General features: G+C 27.9%; 1 protein-coding gene across 1 annotated transcript; it reads right to left on the bottom strand.

Annotated features, from left to right (window-relative positions):
• Positions 1 to 1,270: 1,270 nt before the first annotated feature.
• Positions 1,271 to 8,559, bottom strand: LOC145839010 (uncharacterized). The gene is made up of 13 exons (XM_082946623.1): positions 8,502 to 8,559; positions 7,818 to 8,030; positions 7,134 to 7,318; positions 6,609 to 6,735; positions 6,171 to 6,423; positions 5,972 to 6,106; positions 5,640 to 5,830; positions 5,187 to 5,330; positions 4,907 to 4,990; positions 3,308 to 3,466; positions 2,553 to 2,670; positions 1,872 to 2,035; positions 1,271 to 1,606 (listed from the first exon to the last, which is right to left on the bottom strand). Exons 1-13 carry the CDS (start codon positions 8,541 to 8,543, stop codon positions 1,271 to 1,273), a joined length of 2,151 nt encoding a protein of 716 aa, XP_082802749.1. The 5' UTR covers positions 8,544 to 8,559.
• Positions 8,560 to 21,379: the final 12,820 nt, after the last annotated feature.

The raw sequence follows: 21,379 nt of genomic DNA, 5'->3' as shown, positions 1-21,379 counted from the left end.
TATAAAACAATGTTTCTTTGTCATTGTAGTTTTCTAAATGAGTTTTATAGATGTTTTATTGTAAATCTCATAGCTAGATCATGAAAGTAAATAGATATTAATAACATAGAATGTACTCTTACTTGGCCATAACAAATTGGATTTACTGCGTTTTTTTATTAACTACCAGATAAATTTTTAGACTTTAAACTTTCAAACAGTTTAGATTTTAATGGATCAAAAATGGATCATACAGTTGATTAAGTATATTCGAAGCCGACTAAAAATATCTAAATATAATTGTTATCACTAACATTAGTAACTTAGCTTATTTAGTTTATCATTTTTGGTTATTCAGTATTTATTATCTTTATCCAGATTCAGGTAATTGTACAACTTTTAGAATACGTTTTTCAATATGAAATATGTTTGCAAACTTTTAGTTTTTATTGCTTGTACAAAATTCCAACATGACAACATTTAAACCCATTTAAATACAAAATTCCTAAATATTTTAAGATTTCAACGAGGAAAAAAGAGAAAAAATAGAAAGACTTTCAGTCAACCATTTCACTTCAAGAAAATATTCAATAAAAATTTCGGTCTAATCTAAACATTTGCGTATAAAATATTGTTATTGAAAATCGTATTGAAAACGATCAAAGAAAACACCCACGAAAGTTCAAAAAGTGAAAATTCGTGGTAAAAGATGATAAACTGTTTGTAGATTGGCGCCTGCAGGCTTTTCGGTTGTGACTGACTGATGAGTTCTAATACGAACAAAACCCGGATTTCAGTCTACCGAAGGCTTGTGGTTTGATGATCAAATTGGTATGATCAAACTTTGAAGAACTAGTGTAGACATAACTTTACTAATTTTCTCTGTACTAATTTATTAGTAGTTTTAATGTGCTGTAAATTAAAAGAGACGTGTTGTTCAAAAATAAGTTTAATATTTTTAAGTATTTTTTTTATATATTTTTAAAAGAAAGAAAGCGACATATCGACTCGATTTCTAACAAAAAAAGATATTATACTGAAGAAGTTGACAATATCTTTTAAAAATAGTTTTGCTGCATATAACAAATAAAACTTAACAATTAATGTCAGAAGTTTAAATAACATTTTTTTAAAGTGTTTTTGAATGATTTAAGTGAAAGTTTGAATACAGTTGGAATGCTAATACTTTTTAAATAATTACACCATAGCTGAAAATAGCAGCACAAGTTTTAGCAATCCAAAAAAAACTTTCAAACAACAATAAATAAAATTCTTGTAACAAACAAAAGTATTAAAGCTCTTGCACGTCTCTCAGGTTGAGGCGACCCACGGGCGTGTGCGACATCGGCGACTCGGGTCTAAGGCACCAGTTGTCCGCCTCGATGTCCACAAACATCGGGTCGACGCCGTACACGGAACCCTCGTCCCGTTCCCCGTTGGAAGACCACTCCTCGTAGCTCCTGCCTTTCGGGAAGAACGTCCTCCGCTGCTCCTCGTCGAAGCCGTTCTCGAAGTAGTACAGGTTGTTTCGGAAGATCGGCTCCCGGTCCGTCCAGGAGTCAAACTGCTTCCACATCCTGGTTTTGGCGTACATGACGAAGAAGACGTTGCCGTCCACCGTGAATTGCTGATGAAATTGATTGATTAAAAAAAGGTTTGCGTTGAAAACTGTTTCGGAAGTTGTAAGTTACAAAGCGATGAGTAGCAATTCAATAAACTGAAAACAGCTATTTTATGTTAAAAGCTTGTCAAAATTTATAATTTTATTAAAAATTAAAAGCCGTCGTCTATAATACAACAAAAAAACAAACAAATAAAAATAAATCTAAAAGTAACTACAGACAAAGAACATAAAAAAATCTGCAATTCACACTGCATAGTTACACACTTACCTGCTCAGGCATGGTTCCGTCGGGCAAGCTGACAACGGGGTTGCAAGTTCCGATGATCCTCTTGGGGCCGACGTCCGTGAAAACGTTGCTCTTCGCCAAGTTTCTCTGGCCGCAGTGGAACACCACTCCCGCGTCGCTCAAGTTGTACAGCCAGTTTTCTTCAACTGCGAGATTATTGATCGATTTATATGAAGCTATATGAAACTTTTGAAATTAAGCAGGTCACTTTAAGGCTTTTATTCTGCCAAGGCAACTAATTTTTACTTGAGATCTATTATGAAACGTATTTTAAGGTTTAAAGACTGAAGAGTTTGACGTTTTATAGTTTTGATGTTTACTTTTATTGTATTTAGTTTTGCAAATAACGTTTTCCCTAAGAAAAAAAAGTGTAACTATGTTACATGTTTTAAACAGATCCAACAAGTTATAGAAGGCAAAACGTTTCAAGCCTTTCTGTTGCAGTAAATGGTAATTAAAAATAATACTAAATTAAATACAAATATGTTTACTATATACACAAAATAGAGTAAAAATCTTTTATACATCAACTTTTGCAAAATATGTTATTCTATAATAAACAAGTTAATTAAGCAACATATCTAAAAATAAAAGATTTTAATAAAATATTAAACTATATAAAAAAATAAAAAAAAGTATAATTATAATATTAATACTATATACCGATCAATGCAGAAGATGCGGTGTCCCCGTAGACTCCTGATCCGCCGTAGAGATAAGGTCTTCCCGTGTTAATCACGTTGTTTTTTATCAGTGCATGCAAATTGCATATCGACATGTCCTGAACAAAAAAAAAGTATCGTTATATTCAGTTATTCTTGTCACAGCTCTTATGCTTTTTTCATTTTTTGTAAAAAAAAATTGATATTTTATGTTTACTTTAGTGATATGCTTTAAATATTTGATTTTTTGTTTTGAATTTAATGTTAAAAAATCTGGTGTTTTTAAAATTTGGTCACGGTTGAAAATAAAGTATTTTGAGCATGTTGACATGTCCTGAATAAAAATTAAACAAATTTAAACAATTGTTTTCAGATTTTGGTTGGCAAACTTTATATTTCGTGTATAATGGAGAAAAACATCGGCAAAAGTCTGCCGAGCAGAAGCCTGGAAGTTCTTATGCCGTGAGACAAAGCTCAAGTTTAACAAAAGGGTTGATTAAAAAATGTTCTGGTAGAAAAGACGAAACCGGTCTCAGTCTACCGAAGCTTGTGGTCGACTCTTTTGTTAAACTCGTGTATAATTAGTGTTTTTTTGCAACTAAAAATTAACTTAACTTAGTATTTATATCCTAAAACATAATATTTTCTTTTTAGTTTTGCCTTTAAGTATTAAAAAAGCAAATGCTTAAATGCACAAGCACAATTAGATAACAAAACAAAAAGTGTTTTAAGCTTTCGAAACACTTTCAAACAAACCTGTTTATCCTTGCAATCTGCTATGTTGGTTGACAGATAAATTCCGCCAAAATCGTTCAATATTTCCATTCCGTAGTTGTACACGTGGTTGTGGTGCACATGAAACACGTGCTCTCCACTTTCAACGTAATCTGTATGAAACGCCTTCTGCCACCCAACCTACAAGCACAGTAAAAAAAACATAAATTTATATTTAGTTAACGTATAAAAATATTTATCAATACCTTTTTGTCAAGATTTAACAACCACACGTCTAAATTTAACTTTTTTTTACTAGTAAAAAAGTGCACAATTGCACACTAAAGTGTTTTTTACGTTGGTCAGTAAAAAAATTTTTGTGCAAAAGTTTTAGAACGAAGTTTTGCTATCCTACCGGTTAGAACATTGAATACTGTTTAAGTGTTTTAACAAATAAAAAAAGTACTTTAAAACTAAATATTTAGCAAATTTCAAAATACACATCGTATTGACGTGAGTTTTGAGAATGCAAAGTTTTACCTCTTAGCGCAGTGATTTAGTAGATATGCTGCAGTATCTGTCACACTCAGAATTTATTTACTCTGGACATTAAGTTGTCATTAAATTGTAATATTCATATGTGGCCTTTAGTTTTACGGACAAAGACTAAAGGTAAACAGAAAACCTTTAATTGTTAAAGAGTATAGTACTTGAAAATAGTAAACAGGCTGACACAGTTTTATAAATCAACTATAGTAAGTTTTGTGTATAAAGTTTAATGTTAAAGTAAATTGTTCTTTTCGTATGCTTAGTAAACGCAGCCTTTCTATTGAAAACATTAATTAATAGTTTTTTTCATTATTTTAAAAAATATCCTTAAGTTTTTCAATGGTCAGGGATAATTAATGATATATTTTATTAAAAAAAAGCTTAATAATTTTAAGATTGTAAAAGATTAAAGTATTGAAGTTCTTAAAGTAAATAAACTAGTATAAATTTTTAGTTGTGTCCTACTAGTTGTGATAGAAATATAAATCTTTATAAAACATACAACCTTTATACTTTTATACTAGTACAAAAATTATAGATATACTAGCCAGCTCTATGCAAAGTTGTAAGCAGAACTTAGTTCAAGTGAAACGCCCACTTAACTTGAGCAATGTAAAAGCTCACCAGAACCGCTTCTAAGCTATTTTTTTCGAGTTTATACAGCTCGTTGAGTTACTTATTCTTTTTTTTTTATTTCAACAAATCCTGTTTCAATAGTATAAACCTTTGCGCATCTTATTACTTATAAATGGTTTTTATATTAAGCTAAAAGTATTAAGGATGTTTGTTTTACAAGTGGTTATACTTCTAAAAAAATTAGTAGATAAAAGCTAGAAATATTTTGTTTGTTTGTTTGTTTATCTTAAGATTTTCAGTGGTTTTGTTTGTTAATTTTTTTAGTTATAAATCTACAAAATAATTTTTGCAATAAACTATAATGTTAGTAAAAGCTATCTTTTGAAAAACTTATATACATTCTTAGTTAATTTTAAAACTATACTAAAGTTAATAAGAAAAACTGGCATGATCACAAACATTAACATTAAAATGTTTTATGTAAAACGCGTATTTTTTTTCCAAAAGCACACAAACCCGAATTCCAGCGTAGGAAACTTTTTGAACACTGTTCCATGACACTGTGATGTTTTTCGCTCCTCTTACGTGGATACAGCTGGGCTGTTAAACATAAATGGTAATTAACTAATTTGTAAAAACTAATAATAAGTGTTCAGCAATTTATCACTATAATACTCTCTGAAAAACGTTAATGCATAAAAAATCCAAGTTGTAAACTTTTAACCGAGTATTTTGTGAAATAACTTACTTTTTTTATATACATTTATTTGTTTTTATATTGTATTATTTATTTTACTTGAAACATGTTGATGACCCCACACCCTCTCATTGTGTTCTCCTTCACCAAAACGTTTTTGGTCGCAAGCTGGCTGTCGGGCTGGTTGTTGTAGTCCACTGCTATCCCGATGTAACCGATGTCTTTGAAGTCGTTGTTCGAAATCTTAAATATTTTCAACATTGGTAAACATTTAAGTGCAAAAAATACAAAATACTGGCGCACTGTAGTTGGGAATTATCATAACTTTGTAAGTTGTTACAGCTGCGTTACTTTTAATCACTTACGTCAATTTAACTTTGTAATGTGTCATACCAAATTTTTTTAATGCATCTCAAAAATCGAATTTAATTAGGTTTTAAATAAAAATTTTACGGATAATTAAAAATACTTCATCAAGCAAAGATGCGCCTGGCGAAAAGCACTTCTGTTCGGTAAGTTCGAGTCAAAACAAAACATTGACTGAGAACGAACGTTTATGAACTTGGTGCGCTGAGTGTAGATGGCGTTGTAGCCCATGTGGTGGAACCGACAGTTGGTGACGCTCACGTGAGAGCAACCGTCGAACAGCAGGGGCGCTTTCGTCTGGCTGTAGCCATGGAAACCCAGGTTGTCGGTGTACTTGAACTGAATTCCGTTGAAAGCCACGTTGATTGCGTTCTTTACTGTTTGTGAGAATTTTTTGAATAAATTAATGATAAAATGAACCGTTTACTTTTTGTTTTAGGGACATTTGTTAAAACCAATGATTTGGAATCAAGGAGATGTTACAAATAAAATGTTTCTGTAAGGGTTTCAAAACTCACCGACAAAAATTTTGTCTCTTTTGCCAACGTAAACGTCTTCAAACAGGTTTAACTCAATGCGCGGCAGTGCAAATGACAATTCCGATTGTCTTTCGTTGATCGGCTTACAATAGAACTCGCCCGGGGCATCCAACTCTGCACACAACAACATAAGTGGTCAAAATCATGTTTAAACAACTGAAAAACAAAGAAAACTCACCGCTTTCGACGTTTTCAACGACGTATCTGTACCCAGACGAGAAAGGGTGGCTCCCCACAGCCTTTCTGAGGGGCTTCTTGAACAGGACCTTGTTTTTTGCCGGGTTGATACTGTCGATGGTGACCCTTTCGGCGGTCCAGGCGTGGAACACAACCAAGTCCACGCCCTGTCCGGACTTGATGGACGGCGTCCAGTCCGCGCTCATGTCCCCTTGTTTGTAGACGAAACCCATTTTGTTTGCGTCATCACATTCCTAAAGTAAAAGCTTTCAATAGTTTGTTTGCACAAAAAAAATTCTGTTTAAACATTGAGTAGAGAAAATACAAAAACAGCATTGATACTTGAAGTAATTAGATTCACGTACGTCAGTTTATATAAAAAGTATAATTTAGCTTACCACTAATCGTACAGTGATTATAATGAAAAAATGTAAAATACCTGTCGAAATCTTCCTTTTGATTCGTAAGTGCACAGCCCTGGTGTCGGTTTGAGCAACCCGTCTACTTTCAAGTAGGGGCCTTCCCCGCTCATGTTCTCACCTGTCCACGTGACCAAGTTTGGTTTTCTGTAAAAATTTGTCATTGTACAAAATATCATATATCGTCAAACAGTTATAGTTTATCCTGTCGTGAAAACTTATTATTCAAAAAAATTTATTACAATTTATTTTTTATGTATCATTTCTTAATATCTTAAAGCATCTCTACAAACAGTGAGTGGTTATTTGGAATGTTAAAAATAAACACCTTAGTTCGCAGTGTTAGTAGAGTTATTAGTTATTTTTTTTATATTGAGTTGTGTTTTTTTGTTTTGTTTGTTCTGCTTTGTAGTTGTTAAATAGGTTAAAAGTATGGTAACTAAAAAAAACTCAGATCTTTTACACAGGCATAAAACCTATTAGTCTAGTCAATGATGTAGTTAACTACTTAAGTTACAATGTGATTAAAATTAAAAAAAAAAAACCTGGCCCGCACAAGTCTTTTGTTTCCAAAAAATGTATTTTGTGAGCATTTTCCGTCGTAAATTGTTTTGTACACTTTAATATATTCATTTTGTCTACTTAAACGAAAGTTTCCAAATGTTATCCTAATCGACCCAGTGATTGTGACTTCTTCATTTTCATAGTTGGTAATATTGGTGTTCGAATCCTGTTAATTTGGTATACTTGATGCTAAATACAATAAACATGTTTATTCCTTACAGTTGCCATAATTTATTAACAAAAAACTTAACTTTTTTTTTATGTTTCAACATTCACGAGCATTGATGAATTACGCGTCCAAAGAATTGTGAAAGTTCTTTTTTTGAATTTTTAATCTCTGTTTACAGCGGCATTGCTATAAATACGAATTTCATTCGTTCACAAACTAGCAGCCAAAACGTCAACTACTTTATTTAATGACCAGTAGCGACGCGTTACAACTTTGTTAGGGGGTGCGGAAAATTTAGAAGTATTTAAAAACCCTTTAGTTTGATTTGTTTTAAACTTATTTAGTAGAGTAAAAACATTACATTAACAACAAATCTTTTGTGAAAAAAAAGTTATTTAAAAATGGTAATATTACAGGTTTATAATACCTTAATACGTTTTATAATTTTTAGGTTTAGCATTTGCTCCAATGCTCACCAACGCCCCTGTTCACTGACCTGTTTGAAGAGGTTGATGTTCCTGTCCACGTGGTACATTCCCCCTCTGAGGTGGATCGTCACAAACTCCGCGCCCCTCCTCTTGAGCCTCCTCCCGTCCACTATGGCTTTTTGAATCGTTCCGAAGGGGCTTTCCAGCGAGCCGCTTCCGTCTTGATCGCTGCCGTACTTGTCGCAAACGTAAATGTCGTCGCTCAAGCATGACGCGATCAGCTGGAAACAAACGATGGTAGTCTTAAGTGCGAGTTTTATTTACTTGTTTATTCTCCTTGTCGATAAGTTGAGACCTTTAATTGATATACTTAAAAAAACTTTTTTGTTTTTTACTGGTAAACTTGAACGAAGCGAGTCTTGTGCAAGGCTTGGAAAGTTTTTAATTTTTTTCAATGTTTGAAGAAATTCTAAATTGAAATAAAGAAATAGAAAAAAAAGATAAAATTTTATAAGTTATCTAGCTCAACTGATAAACAATTTTTACTTGTTTCTTTTTTGTTGCTTTAAACGTTTTTGTTTATACTTTTTATTTTACTACTTAACATGATTTTTCTATCAATCTACTAATTTATCAAACTTACAAAATAGGCAAGCAATGCACGCTGAAGTTAAAAAGTAATAAAACCTGTTTTTTTTTCTAACACTTATTTTAGAATTAAATAGTTTTAAAGTAACGTCAAAACAACTTACTGAGCAAAAAAGAAACGAACAAATTATGAACCTCATTTCCATTTGCTGCTAAATTTTATAGCTGTGAAATAAAATAAAATAATTTTGTTTAGGATAAACAAAACAAATCAAAATATAAATTTATTAATTAAGATATTATCTGAATTTATTGTTTTAGATTGTACAAAATATAGGGATGACAATTTACAGTCATTTTACAACTTGTTTTTCTTTAATCAACTTAAACATCGGCAAAAGTCTACAGAGCCTAAGCCTGGATATTAGTATGCCTGAGGCTTACTGATGAGTCCTAATAAGGACGAAATTGGTCTCAGTCTACCTGCTTAGTTTATTTTGTGACTTTGCTCGAATTTTTTTAGTTATAAGTATATGAAAAATATTATAAAACATGCTGCGTACCATATTTAAGCATTCAAACTTACGCGGGTGCGAACTTACATAGCAGGTGTATTTTGAGAAAATAGTTTTCTATTTGAATTTACCTGAAGCACAACTAATTTTTTAGCTTACTTTCTGCATCTTGAGATAAAGTACCAAAAAAAAAAAGTTTTCATTAGAAAACAAGCACAGGTAAAAAAATTATTTAACAGTAAAATTAAATGTCTCAGTAAATTAAAAACATTTGTAAACTTTCTTATAAGTAACCGACAAGATTTATATACAAATGATTAAATCAGTCAAGGACACAGCCAACTTTTTATTTGTGATTTTTCTTCTGCAAATTATCTTTTGATTTTTTTCTAATTATAAGTCACAATAAGCGAGTTTTTTGTTCTTACTTTATACAGATTAATTTTATAAATCTCTTTATTAAGTAATAACATATTAGAGTTAGTTTAACTGCAACTTTAGTTGAAACAATTTTATACTGTAAAAATACAATGCTGATACAACATGCGTAAAACCAATAAGGAAGTCAATAAGAAACTACATAGGAAGTTTTTGCTAAATTTCAACTTATTTAACTGCAAATTATACTCAAACACTTTTATTAGCTTTTTTTTCAAACAAACTTATTCATAATTTGCTTTAACTTAAAAAAATATTTTTATTTTTTAACTTATTTTATTTATGGTAGATAATTTGGCGCTTGTTTATACTTATTTTAAAAATTTAACTATTGTTATTTTTCTTTAATCACTTTACTAACAATCATATTATTTAGTTTGTCGATTATATATACTTTATATATTTAACTCAGTAGTATAGTAGTTTGTTATGGTAATATATAAAATTTTATTATACCAAAAACAAGAATTTAACACAAAAACACTCAACTCAAACGATTTTACAAATAAGAAAAGTTTTATTGTAAATTAAATAAAACTAAACACAATCCTAGTTCTTTATAACTTACAATGTACCCTCAGTATTTTTATAACTGATAACAAACTAAAAGTTTCACAATACTCGTTAAAATACATAGAAAAAAGACAAACACCACCTTATAAAGTGAGTTAAAGTATTACAAATTAAGCCTTTACAACTTCAACGTGTAGCTGTGACTTCCTCTATTAAACAAATGTAGGTGTACAGAAATGTAGGTGTTAAGAATTTAAAATATCAGTTGCGTTACTTTATGTATTTAATGTTCATTTTATAAACTTATTTAAACTGCAGTTATTTAACTTAAAAGTGTAGAACATAACAAAACTACATTAATCTTAACTAATCTTTTTATTAATCAGCCTTTCTTAAAGTATTTTTATTCAACTTTTTAACTTTTTGCTGAGCAGCTTATATATTAGTCTGATACAAAAACAAAATTAAACAAAATACTAAGAAAATAGTGACATTTAAAAAAATAGTCAAACAACCATTGTAAGTTTTTGTGGTTAAGTTTGAAGAACAAAACAAAGAAATTACATTAATATTAGTTGATGAATCATTGTATTAGGTAGTATGTCCAACGTCATTTTTTTTTAAATGACTCAAAAAAAAAAATTAAATAGCAGTTTGATTTTTTTTTTCATTTCTTAAAAAAAATATTTTCATAAGTTTAAGTGTACTGTACATGAAAAAAAAGTTTTAAAATAAAATTTAAACTTAAATTAAGTAAGTTAAATTATCCTACGTAATTACTAAATGAAACTATAAATTATATAGAAATAAGCCTCATGAAACACAAAATGTTTATTTAAAGTTACCTGAAAAGTATATCATCACAATTAAGTTTAAAAGTTGAAATTACAATTTAATTAATGTTAAATTTAATTATTTTTTTTATCAAGTTCTTGAAAAGTTATATATCATAAACAAGTAGTTTATTTTATTTCATAGGGTTGGAAATAGTTAATAAAACTATAAATAATTTGTAAAAGCTAAAAATATTAAAAATAAGACTTCAAAAGTATCGAAAAAACTTTTGTTTAAACTCATTACTATTGTTATAAAATAAAAATAACGGTTGACATGCCAGGAGGACGATTTGAGAAACTTAAATGTTATAATACTATAGTTGTAAAAGCGTAAGTGAAGGTATTTTTTATATTAAATGTGTTGTAATATACTTTACTTATTGTTTTGGCACATGTATCGACAGGTATTTGTTGGTCGTGGGCTAAAAAATTTGTAGGTTGCAGATGCAGTTTTAGTTGTTACCATTCATAATGTACCCAAACTATCTAGTGTAAGTTTCAAATTTCCTGTAAAATGTACCCAAAACTCTTTTTATGCTCTTAATTTCAACCTCCAGTGCAGTGATCGGAAAATTTCGGTCCGCAGGCCAAATGGGGCCTTCAAAGCCAAAATCTGCGGCCCAAGAGTTTTTTTTTTATCCAAAAAACATACTTTTAAAAGAAAATAAAAAGAAAAGCTTTTCGGGTAAAAGCTTACAATTAGGTTCGTAATTTAAATATTATCTATACTAGTGCTCTTTTATTGCTTATTTCATGATTTTTATGATCTAGTATAGTATGTTCATGTTAATTATTACAATTATTCTAGAATATTTGCGGCCGGCGAATAAATATTTCTACAAAAATTAGCCCAGGACTTATAAAAGGCTGCGGATCGCTGCTTTAGAGTTCATAGTGTAACTTTTTAATTTTTTTTTGCGGGCTGCAGTCTTACCTTGCGTTGGCAACATCAAACATTACAACACTAACATGCTCGCTGGCTGCAGTTTGCCGATTCCTGTTTTAGCATAGTTTTATTTATAAATTGAACTTCTCTTTTAGAACCTTTACAGCTTTTTCCTCAGATATAAAACTCAGGGTACAGCTTTTTTTGAAGATTGTGTCTGCGTAGTAGCTTTGAGCTAACTTTGATTTGAAATGAAATAATTTGGAAATCGAAAACATTTTTTGGGAAACAGCGTTAGAAATTTTTTTTAAAAGTTGTTGTACTTAATTTTAGTCATTAAAAAAAAGCTTGAAATAGACGTGAGCGAATGTTTTTGTAGAAAATAGTTTCAGAAAATTTCAAGCAAAACAATAAGTTAAACTAGTACTTTTATGTTAGACTTAAATTTACTGATTTTTTAGTCTATTATTACTAAAAAGTAATCTATGTATTAGATAAACTGAAGTTGCTTGTAAAACAATGAAAACTTTTTAAATAAAGCAATCAATACGTTTTTGACCACAAACCATATTTGATAAAAAAATCATATTAGCAACAGAATGCTTTCAAAACTAATTACTTTTTTGTATTGTGTACCTATATTTCTTAATAAATTATTAGGAACTTAACACTTACTTTTTACCTGAACATTTTATTGTATAAACATTTTAAAACGAGAATAAATAAATTAAACGAAAATAAATAAATAAATAATATCTAATACACGAGTCTAGTAACTTGTTATTTATCTGTTTAAATAAAACGTTACAGATTTTAAAATAATGAACATAATATTTGCATACCTTAATTTTATTTTCTTACTAGCTGTCCTTTAAGAAATACATCTGCAATAATGTAATAAATGCATAAAACTAAATAAAAAGTTTTAAAAATATTAATAGAAGTAATTTTATTAGCTAATTGTTAAATACTACTACTATTAAATATTGAACTTTTTTGTTAGAGTTGTATACTACATGAGTTAAAACACGACTTTTCACTGCTTAAAATTTTTAAACATTTCAAAAGCTTGTTTGGTAGAATATTTAGATTCAAAAAAGTTTCTGAAATAATAATCAAAATATTAATGAAGCTTTTTAACATATGTTTTGTTTAGATAATGTTTTACTTTATAAAGATATTCGAAACGGCATGAATAGATATAAGTTTAACCATGATGTCACGATGTGCGTTAAAGGAATAAAAAAACACCGTACAAAAAAAGTGTGAAATATAAGTTGTTAGACTAAAGAAATCATCAGCATGTATTTTCAATGTGTTTTAAAAACATACTGCAAAGTCAAACTTTCACTTTTTAAGCAACAAAGTAAATTAAAAACTACAAAAAGTTGTTCATGTAAATACAGTAAATGTGTTTATTTAAAACTACAAAAGTTTTCTGTAACAAATGTTAGTTTTTAGATAGACACAATACTCAGTAGCTTTTTGTGGTTGATTTTTAAAATGTATTTTATTTTTGTAGAGCTTATTTTAAAGTCACTATGTTCAGGGTTCAGAAATTTCCTGTGTCCTTGAGCTCGAATAATTTTGTGCAAAGTAGCAGAAATTGTGCTTTATTTTAGATATAACGTTACAAAAATGCTCTTAATTTGCATTAAGCAAACACTGATTCTTACATTATATTGTTTTATTATACATTTTTAAAATTACGGCGGCTTACGAAAACATTTTATAACATTCTATACCACGAAAAACTTTCCAGTGATTTTAGAGAGTTAGATAGAAAACATTGCTGACCTTTTTCTAAATTAATATTTGATGTATACAAAAAACTTTGTCTGGAAAAACAGTAAACAAGTTTAAAAACTTGTTTCATAACAAAATGTTAATTTAAATTGTTTTAAAAGATAGGTAAATATTTTTTACTTAACTTGTTCAATAAAAGAAACTAGTTAAAAAAAAATTATAATCTCTATAAAAATTTTTACTTACTTAGTCTACAAAAGTTTATTTTTAGTGGTTTATGGTGCACAGTTTTATAAAATTTCTGGAACTTTCCTTTTGTATATAGTTCAATTGACAAATGTTAATAACTTATAAATAGCTAGTATAGTCTTATACGAATTTTAATTTATTTAAAAATACGCTTTAAGAATAGTTACATAAAATTATTTATACTAACCTAACTACAGTTTCTTCAATTTTAGTGCGTACATATTTGTATTTTTTTATTTTAGGTATCAACAAAAAAAAATACAAAGTTAATCAGATACTTTTTTTTGCTAAAACAACAAAATTATCATCTTTTCCAGTCGTTTGTTGATTAATATTTAAAGTTAAAAAATATAGAAAAATATTTATATGTTTTGAACATATTTTCAGAAGCTTTTTAAGGTTTTATTCAATATTTCCTAATTAAGTCTTAATTTTTGTATTCCTTTCTTTTATTTATGGATGTATATATTATATTATTCATTGAACGACAAAAAAGTATTCAAAAAGTTTGGTCTAAGGACTTGGTGTACAAAGGAACCTTTCAGTTATCGAGTCGTACACCACATTCTTATATAATTTCTTACAACCTATTATAGATATTTTTCTTATTATCTAAATATTTAAAGCTTTAGTAATAAAACATTCAAAAAAGATAACCAAAAAAAGAGTATTACCATAAAATACTTAAATTAAAACTTAAAAAATAGAGCACGATTTATAGGTATTATATGAATAATTTGAGAATTAACTGTTCAAAATATAGATTTAATTGTTTGCTAACAAAAGATCCTAGTGAAGTAACTTCACTGGAATATAAATAAAAACAAATTATACAGTAATCTTCCTTTATTCTACCAACATATGTTTCTGTGTGTCAACGAATCAACAAACTTCAACTGGGTTCTGTAAAAAAATAATAATTACTGTAATGAGAGAAACTTAACGACGGTGAAGGCAACAAAACTTTGTTGCCTTCACCGTCGTTAAGTTTTGTTAAATTTTATTGATTCACTAACTAATGGTTGATGTTTTATTTTTGTTCATAATGGATTACATAAAAACTAAATTAATGTTCTTTGCAATACAAATTAAATAGTTTAAATAAACTAATTTACATCGTGACGTAATTATTAGTTGCAATGAATGTTTTTTCATTAGTTAACAACAATAAAGTTTGAATCAGTTATCTTTCCCATTAACGTGAGTTGTTTGTTTATATTATGATTTGTTGTGTAATTTAGCTTACTTTACTTATTTTAGACTTAATAATCACAAATATTATATAGTTTTATAACAGTCGGATTTAATATTAAGTATTTACCTAATAATAACTATTATCTGTAGAAAATATCTTATTTTAATGAAAACATGTATACACCTACTTTATTCTATGCTTCTATTCTCTCATTACAGTAATTATTTTTTTACAGAACCCAGTTGAAGTGTGTTGATTCGTTGACACACAGAAACATATGTTGGTAGAATAAAGGAAGATTACTGTATAATTTGTTTTTATTTATAAATTGAGAATTATTAAGATATTAATTCTTTTATTTCTGTATATGTCTACAAAAAAAAAATCAACTCTAGAATTTAAAGACGTTAAAGCTGAAAAAGCTTCAATTAAAAATTAGAATTTTCAATCAAAATAAATCAAACTAGAAAGATCAACATTTTTAGTATTAAGAACAATATCATAATTTTAAAGTAAACAAATATATTTTAATTTGGCTTTATACAAAAAGAAAAATTTAAACTCAAGCGTGGATTTTTTATATAATTAGAGTAATTTATACAATATTTTTTTTTACTATTTACGTCAATATGTTCAATTTAACGGTTCCAAAGGTAAATATTTATATTTGAGACATATGTACAGAATTATACGTTAATTAAGACTAATTTACCTCACCATTGTATAAAAATTATTCAATAAATATTCTTTAAATAACTAAGTTTACTGTTAACATAATGTTTATCAAAGCCTTCAATTATAACAGGACAAATTGAGAGTAAAGTTATTAATTAATGTATCTTTTAAAAACACAATAACTTTTGTTCGATTAAAATTTTTATAATCTCAGATTTTAGATAGAGCTGTTTTTGTTTTAACTTGTTAAAGTATTTGGCACAGCACAATTACATAAAATTGTGTGAGTTCTAAGCAAATTTGCAAATTTTAAATTTCACAAAATAAACTGGTATTGTAGTTTAAATATCGAAGTTCGAGCAAAATAAGCTATCGATTAAATTATTTTAACAAACAAAAAAATAAATAAAAAGAATCAAAAAATGAGTCAGCTTTTTACGGACTTTTGAATTCTTTCACGAAATAAGTAATATTCTATGCATGCACAATACATAGTTGAGAACTTTATTAATATAAAATTTTAATTTTCTAATGAATTTATTGTACTATTTATATATTTACTAGCTTAAAGCTTTAATTACTTGTCAAACTCAACCTAAAAAAGTAAGTTTTAAATAGTGTTGCTGTTTTGTTATAATTGACTTTTTTTCTGCGTTTTTTAATGTTATCCTATTTACAGCAATAAACAATCAAAACAGAAACGTTTGTTATGAAAAGTATTAATCGGTTTTCTAAAAGCTATACTTCAATAACGAACCTGGTAAAATAAAAAGCAAGTTAAAAGTTGAACAATTTTGCTCGATCAATACATAAAACGAACAGCTATTTAAACATGTAAAACGAATATATTTTCAACTGATTGGTTTGTAAAGCAAAAAATAAAAAGTGGAATCAATTAAAATTACATTTCTACACGTGGCTACAAAAACAACAAAAAAAAAAATTATAAAAAAATTACAACAAAACTTGAAACTCTCATAAGTTTGTAATTTATCAGTTTCTTTATCAAAAAAAGTTTGTTTAATCATAGACTCAAAAAACCATTTATAAATAACATTAATTAAACATTAATTGTATGGTTATTAAAAGTTTTAAGTTGCTGATTTTTGGATATTGTAGACTTTTACCTGTGAAATGTATTTTTTTTTACTTCTTAAATTGTACTGAAGTGGCTAACGTTAAAAAATATTAAAAGTGTTGAATTACAACTGAACAATGACAAATTTATCTATTAACAAGTTAATTGACTTGTTTAATTTAAAGTAAAAATTATCATTTTTGAATTTTAACTATTGATATCCTGCTTAATTTAAAAGTGCATTTGAATAATGACGTAACAATAAAGCCGAATTTCTATTAAATTTTTTACTAGATTATACTTTTAGTCAGTTTTAGAATGATTTTACAATCTTTTATAGTTTTAAGTTTAGGATCAAAGTGTTAATAAAGGTAAGCAGTAAAAAGATTTCATTACATTAATTTTTATCTTTGAATTGAGCTAGCCACTATTGAGCTAACCACTAATCAAAAGAGATCAATTTTAGTTATTAAAAAATTAAAACAGACAGTTTTGCATTTATATAATAAGTATAGACTTAGTAAAAAGTACTCGTTTTACCAATATCACTCAGCCATATTTAAATTTTAACATAAAAAAAGAATGCAACGAATCAACAACACAAGTTCGACAAGACTCGTTTGGTCCAACATACCGACTCTGCAAATTAGAAATAGTCGAAGGTCGTTGGACTCCATTGTAGACCGTCTTACCGCTGTTCGACTAAACAGTAGGGAAAACACACATGTTGGAAGTGATCGAGTTAGAAATTTAGTTGAAAATGATCGAGTTGAAAGTATTGAGGAACGTTTGTTGGAGCTCAGACGACCGTATTTAGAGAGGAATCTGCGTAGATCTTTGGAGACAGTTGGTAATCGTGAAGGACGTAACTACATGAGAGACAATTTCAGAAGAAGTAATGTTAGAAACAAAAATGTTTCTCTCAGCAAATTGAGTTTAAACTCTGTTGGCGATGAAGTTTACAGTGATGACGATTGATGTTTTGTATATTCAACCTAAACTATATTTTTGACTACTTTTCAGTGCTACAGCTAATTATTTCAAGGATTAACTTAACTTGTTTCTGATACCGTTAATAAATAGCATATACTACTTTTTAAAGTTTTTTTATTTTACTAATAGTTTGAATTCTTGTGAAGTTCAATTGTGTTACAATAAAATTCACACGGAAATAAAATTCAGACGTTTATTTTTAACACCAATCATATTCATTAATTAATAAGTCACTTATTGTAATGTTTGATCAATTAAAAGCTTCTTGGTTATTTTACTGAAAAAAATAAATATTTATTGAAATAATTAAGCCTAAGTAACTTTTTGTAGTTTAAAAGGGTAAATTCAGTTCTTGCAAAGTAAATATTAATTTAAAACTAGTAAGTTAGAGTGTTTTATTTTATAATTCTTAGTTCCGTCGTGTAAAAAAAATGTAATGTTATTTTTTTTGTTTTTTAAATATATCTTATGAAAAGTTTATTTGAGAATTTTATTAGTAAAAAAAGCAGCTCTTTTTTTTTTGAGTTACAATTGATGTTGTTACAATTTTTCTTTTCAAAGATCTGCAAAAAGATACTGGAAAATAAGTCTTTTTGCAGCTTAGACTTAAGATGAAATTTTCTTTAACATAAACTATGTTATTACAAAAACATATTTGTAAGGTTTGAGTAAACTTAAATGTGGTATTTATTGTTTAAAGTAAGATTTTATATTATATTTATAAATAATATTTAAAAAAGATATTAACTACATTTTAAGATTTAAAAACACAATTATTTTCTTTTAGTAATGTTTATTTGTAATCTTTATAATTTAGATTTTTTTTCTGAAATACTTATTTATAAGCTAATGTTAATTAATCTAAAAAATTTATTTAAAGTTCTATTTGAGACATATTTTTTGTGTTTTTTAAACAGTTACATAATGTTTTCTATTACTTATATCGTTTATATTGTTGATATTTGAATTTGTTATGTTATAATTTCAACGGATGAATGAAACTAAATATTGTCGAACTGTATGAACTTGAATGTCTTTTCTTAGTAATTTTACAAAAAGTATATTCTATAGTTTAACTTGTTTTTTGAGACAACAACAGAATGATAGTCTTGAAATACAAATACAACTACACAATGCAGACTTGGAAATGTATTTTTAGTTGAAAATAAAGCAATTTTGTTAGTTTTTGTTTCATTTATATTTTAAATAGTTATATATTTTAAAAGAAATAAGATGATTTGCTTCTAAATAGTTTTAGTTTTAAAATAAGCTTAGTTAATATACTGCAAAATGTTACTGCTATTAAAATAAAATAAGTCAATTTGCTATAATATTTTAAACTTTGCTTTAAAAACCTAAAAAGGGCTAAATAAATTAAGTTTATTTAGTTTAAGCTCACTTTTAAGATATTAAACTAATTAAAAAAGCATTGTCTAATATTCGTTAATATTTTTTTATTATACAATGTTTTTCAACGTGTGCTTATTGTCTAGTTTATAATGACACAAAGTTTCTTTGTGAAATAATAATAATCCTGTCTTAGTCAATAATTGCATTATCTAAATAACTTCAAACAATTACAGCCAATTTTTTATATAAACATTAAATTTATACTATATTACTAAAAAACTTACTACTTGAGGTAGGATTTTTAACAAAAGTGCGAACTCAAAAAATTCTGGTCTTAAACCATTTTACTATAACTCTTAGTTCGCGTGTATTTCTTATATAAAAAAAGTGATAACTTTTGTGTAGCTAAGCTTTATTGTAATTACTTTTAGTTTCTAATAATCAAACCATACCTCAGAAAGTTTTATCTATGAAAAAGTTAACTAAATTTCACAGTTAAACTTAAGCATACTATTAGTATTACATATTTTTAAGGTTGTTTTTATTTTTTGTTTCTTTTTATTTAGATTTTATAGTTTATTTCTTAACTGGTTTATAGTGTGGTATTTTTTAACGCGTATTTATTCTAAAAATTGTTTTTAAAACTAAAATATTTAAAAAATTTAGAGTTTTAGCACAAGAAGGAAAAAAAAACTTTATGAGGAAGTTCCGTATGGCAACGCATAAATTTTGTTTCTAATTTCTTTGGCAGTGCTTTTGCACTTTTTATGCTCTTAGCGACAAAACAGTTACTTCAAACAAATGTCTGAAAAGTTCTTTTAAAACGATTCTGTTGAGATGAAGCTGATAAGCAGATGATAACAAGTTTTCTTGATAACAATTTGAAAGCAAACGACTGCGAGGCGGTGTGTAGTCACGAGTATTTTGATAAATTGAAAGAAAAAGATGAACTTCGAAGGAAATGCTTAGCCGAGTGTAAACGTTATTTTATTGCGTGTATGATTTTGTTAACAAATTACTAAAAACTAATGAATAATTTTGTTTATTAAGTTTTATTACAAAGGAATAGTTAAACGATGTATTTATTTTCGGTTATGATAACATAAATTACTGTGCTAGTGTTGCTATAAAATAATCACTTAAAAGTAAGTTCTTATATGTTAGCCAATGTTTATCAAAAGTTAATTTTTCAACCAAAATGTTTATATGGTGTCTGTTTAAGTCTTATCTACAGTTGACTAAAAACTACTTAAACCAGTCACATTTACTTTTTACTAATAAACGATCAAAAATAATATTTTTCAGCTATCACAGAAGATGAAAACTTCAACCATATCAAAAGCGCGTATTTTGTCTTGGAAATAATTGACGTGAGGTTGAGTCAGTTAAGTGCGTTGAAAGTAGACGCTTGCGACAAAAAAGACGTGAAAAATTGATCAAAAAGAAATGCGAGACCTCAAAAACGAATCCGAAAACTCCACTTTCAGCTATTCAGGCGTTTTTGTAACGGCACTCGCCCCTTTTAGTTCGCTATATTACTGTTACAAGACGACTATAAGAAGCATCTTTGAAGACTTTTTAACCTGCTGAGCGCAAATGGAGCAGCTGAGCTCAGCAAGATTGCGGAATACAAACGCATGATTAGAGAGTGCTTGGTGCGCGAAAGTCGCCCAAGGAGCAGCAAAGTGAGGATGATCCGTAACAGGGGCAAGGACATCGCGTTCCTGTAGGAGGACCGCGACAAGACCAACCGGGCGATCATGGAGCAAGAGGAGAGGTTAAACGAGTGGATAGAAAAAGTGAAGAGGTTGTTGGGTGTAACAAACGAGCAATAGAAACCGATCTAAAAACTCGTGTCCATCGTGGTCGAAATCAGAGGTTCTTCAGAGCCACCGCAATTTTGTGCTCCTCGAGTCGTGACTAATAACTGTGATAGTGACGTCATAAAACATTATGTAATGTTGTGGTTCTCCTTGTTAGATTTAATAATTGTATCATTGTGACATTTTCTAAACCTAGTTGTCGAAGTACGCTTTACTTAGTAAAAGCTACTTTTCCAAAAATATGTTTTTTGTTCTTACAACCAATACTTTTGAGTACTTAAAAAAAATTTTTGCTTGTGCCTTTTTTTTACAAACTTAAAGATGTAATTTTTATTGTAAAAAAAATACTTTGTATTAAAATAAAATCAATAAAACTATCAAGGCAGTTTTTTTTTAATGTTTTAAAATGTTTTTATAGCGTTTACATTATTAACCGGTTAATACGACATTCTAATTCTGACCATTTATTCTATTTTAAAATATTATAAAGGATCACATCTCCAAAAATTACTAAAACTTGAAAAAAAATTTCTTGTAGTCAATTTAAAAAGAGTACAAAGGTATCAATGATGGAAAAAATAGCAATTTTAAATTTATTAAAAATAGTCATATTTCAAAATTTTTTAAAGCTTTCATTAACATCTCAAAAATTATTAAAAAAATAAATATATATATATACTAATTTATCAAAATTTTTTTTTCAATAATAAAAAAATATTTTCAAACTTGTTTACTAAAAGTGATT

Source organism: Thalia democratica, chromosome 6 (assembly GCF_965202585.1).
Source record: "Thalia democratica chromosome 6, ktThaDemo2.hap1.1, whole genome shotgun sequence".
Taxonomy (NCBI): Eukaryota; Metazoa; Chordata; class Thaliacea; order Salpida; family Salpidae; genus Thalia; species Thalia democratica.
This window is presented reverse-complemented; position numbering and strand designations above follow the sequence as displayed.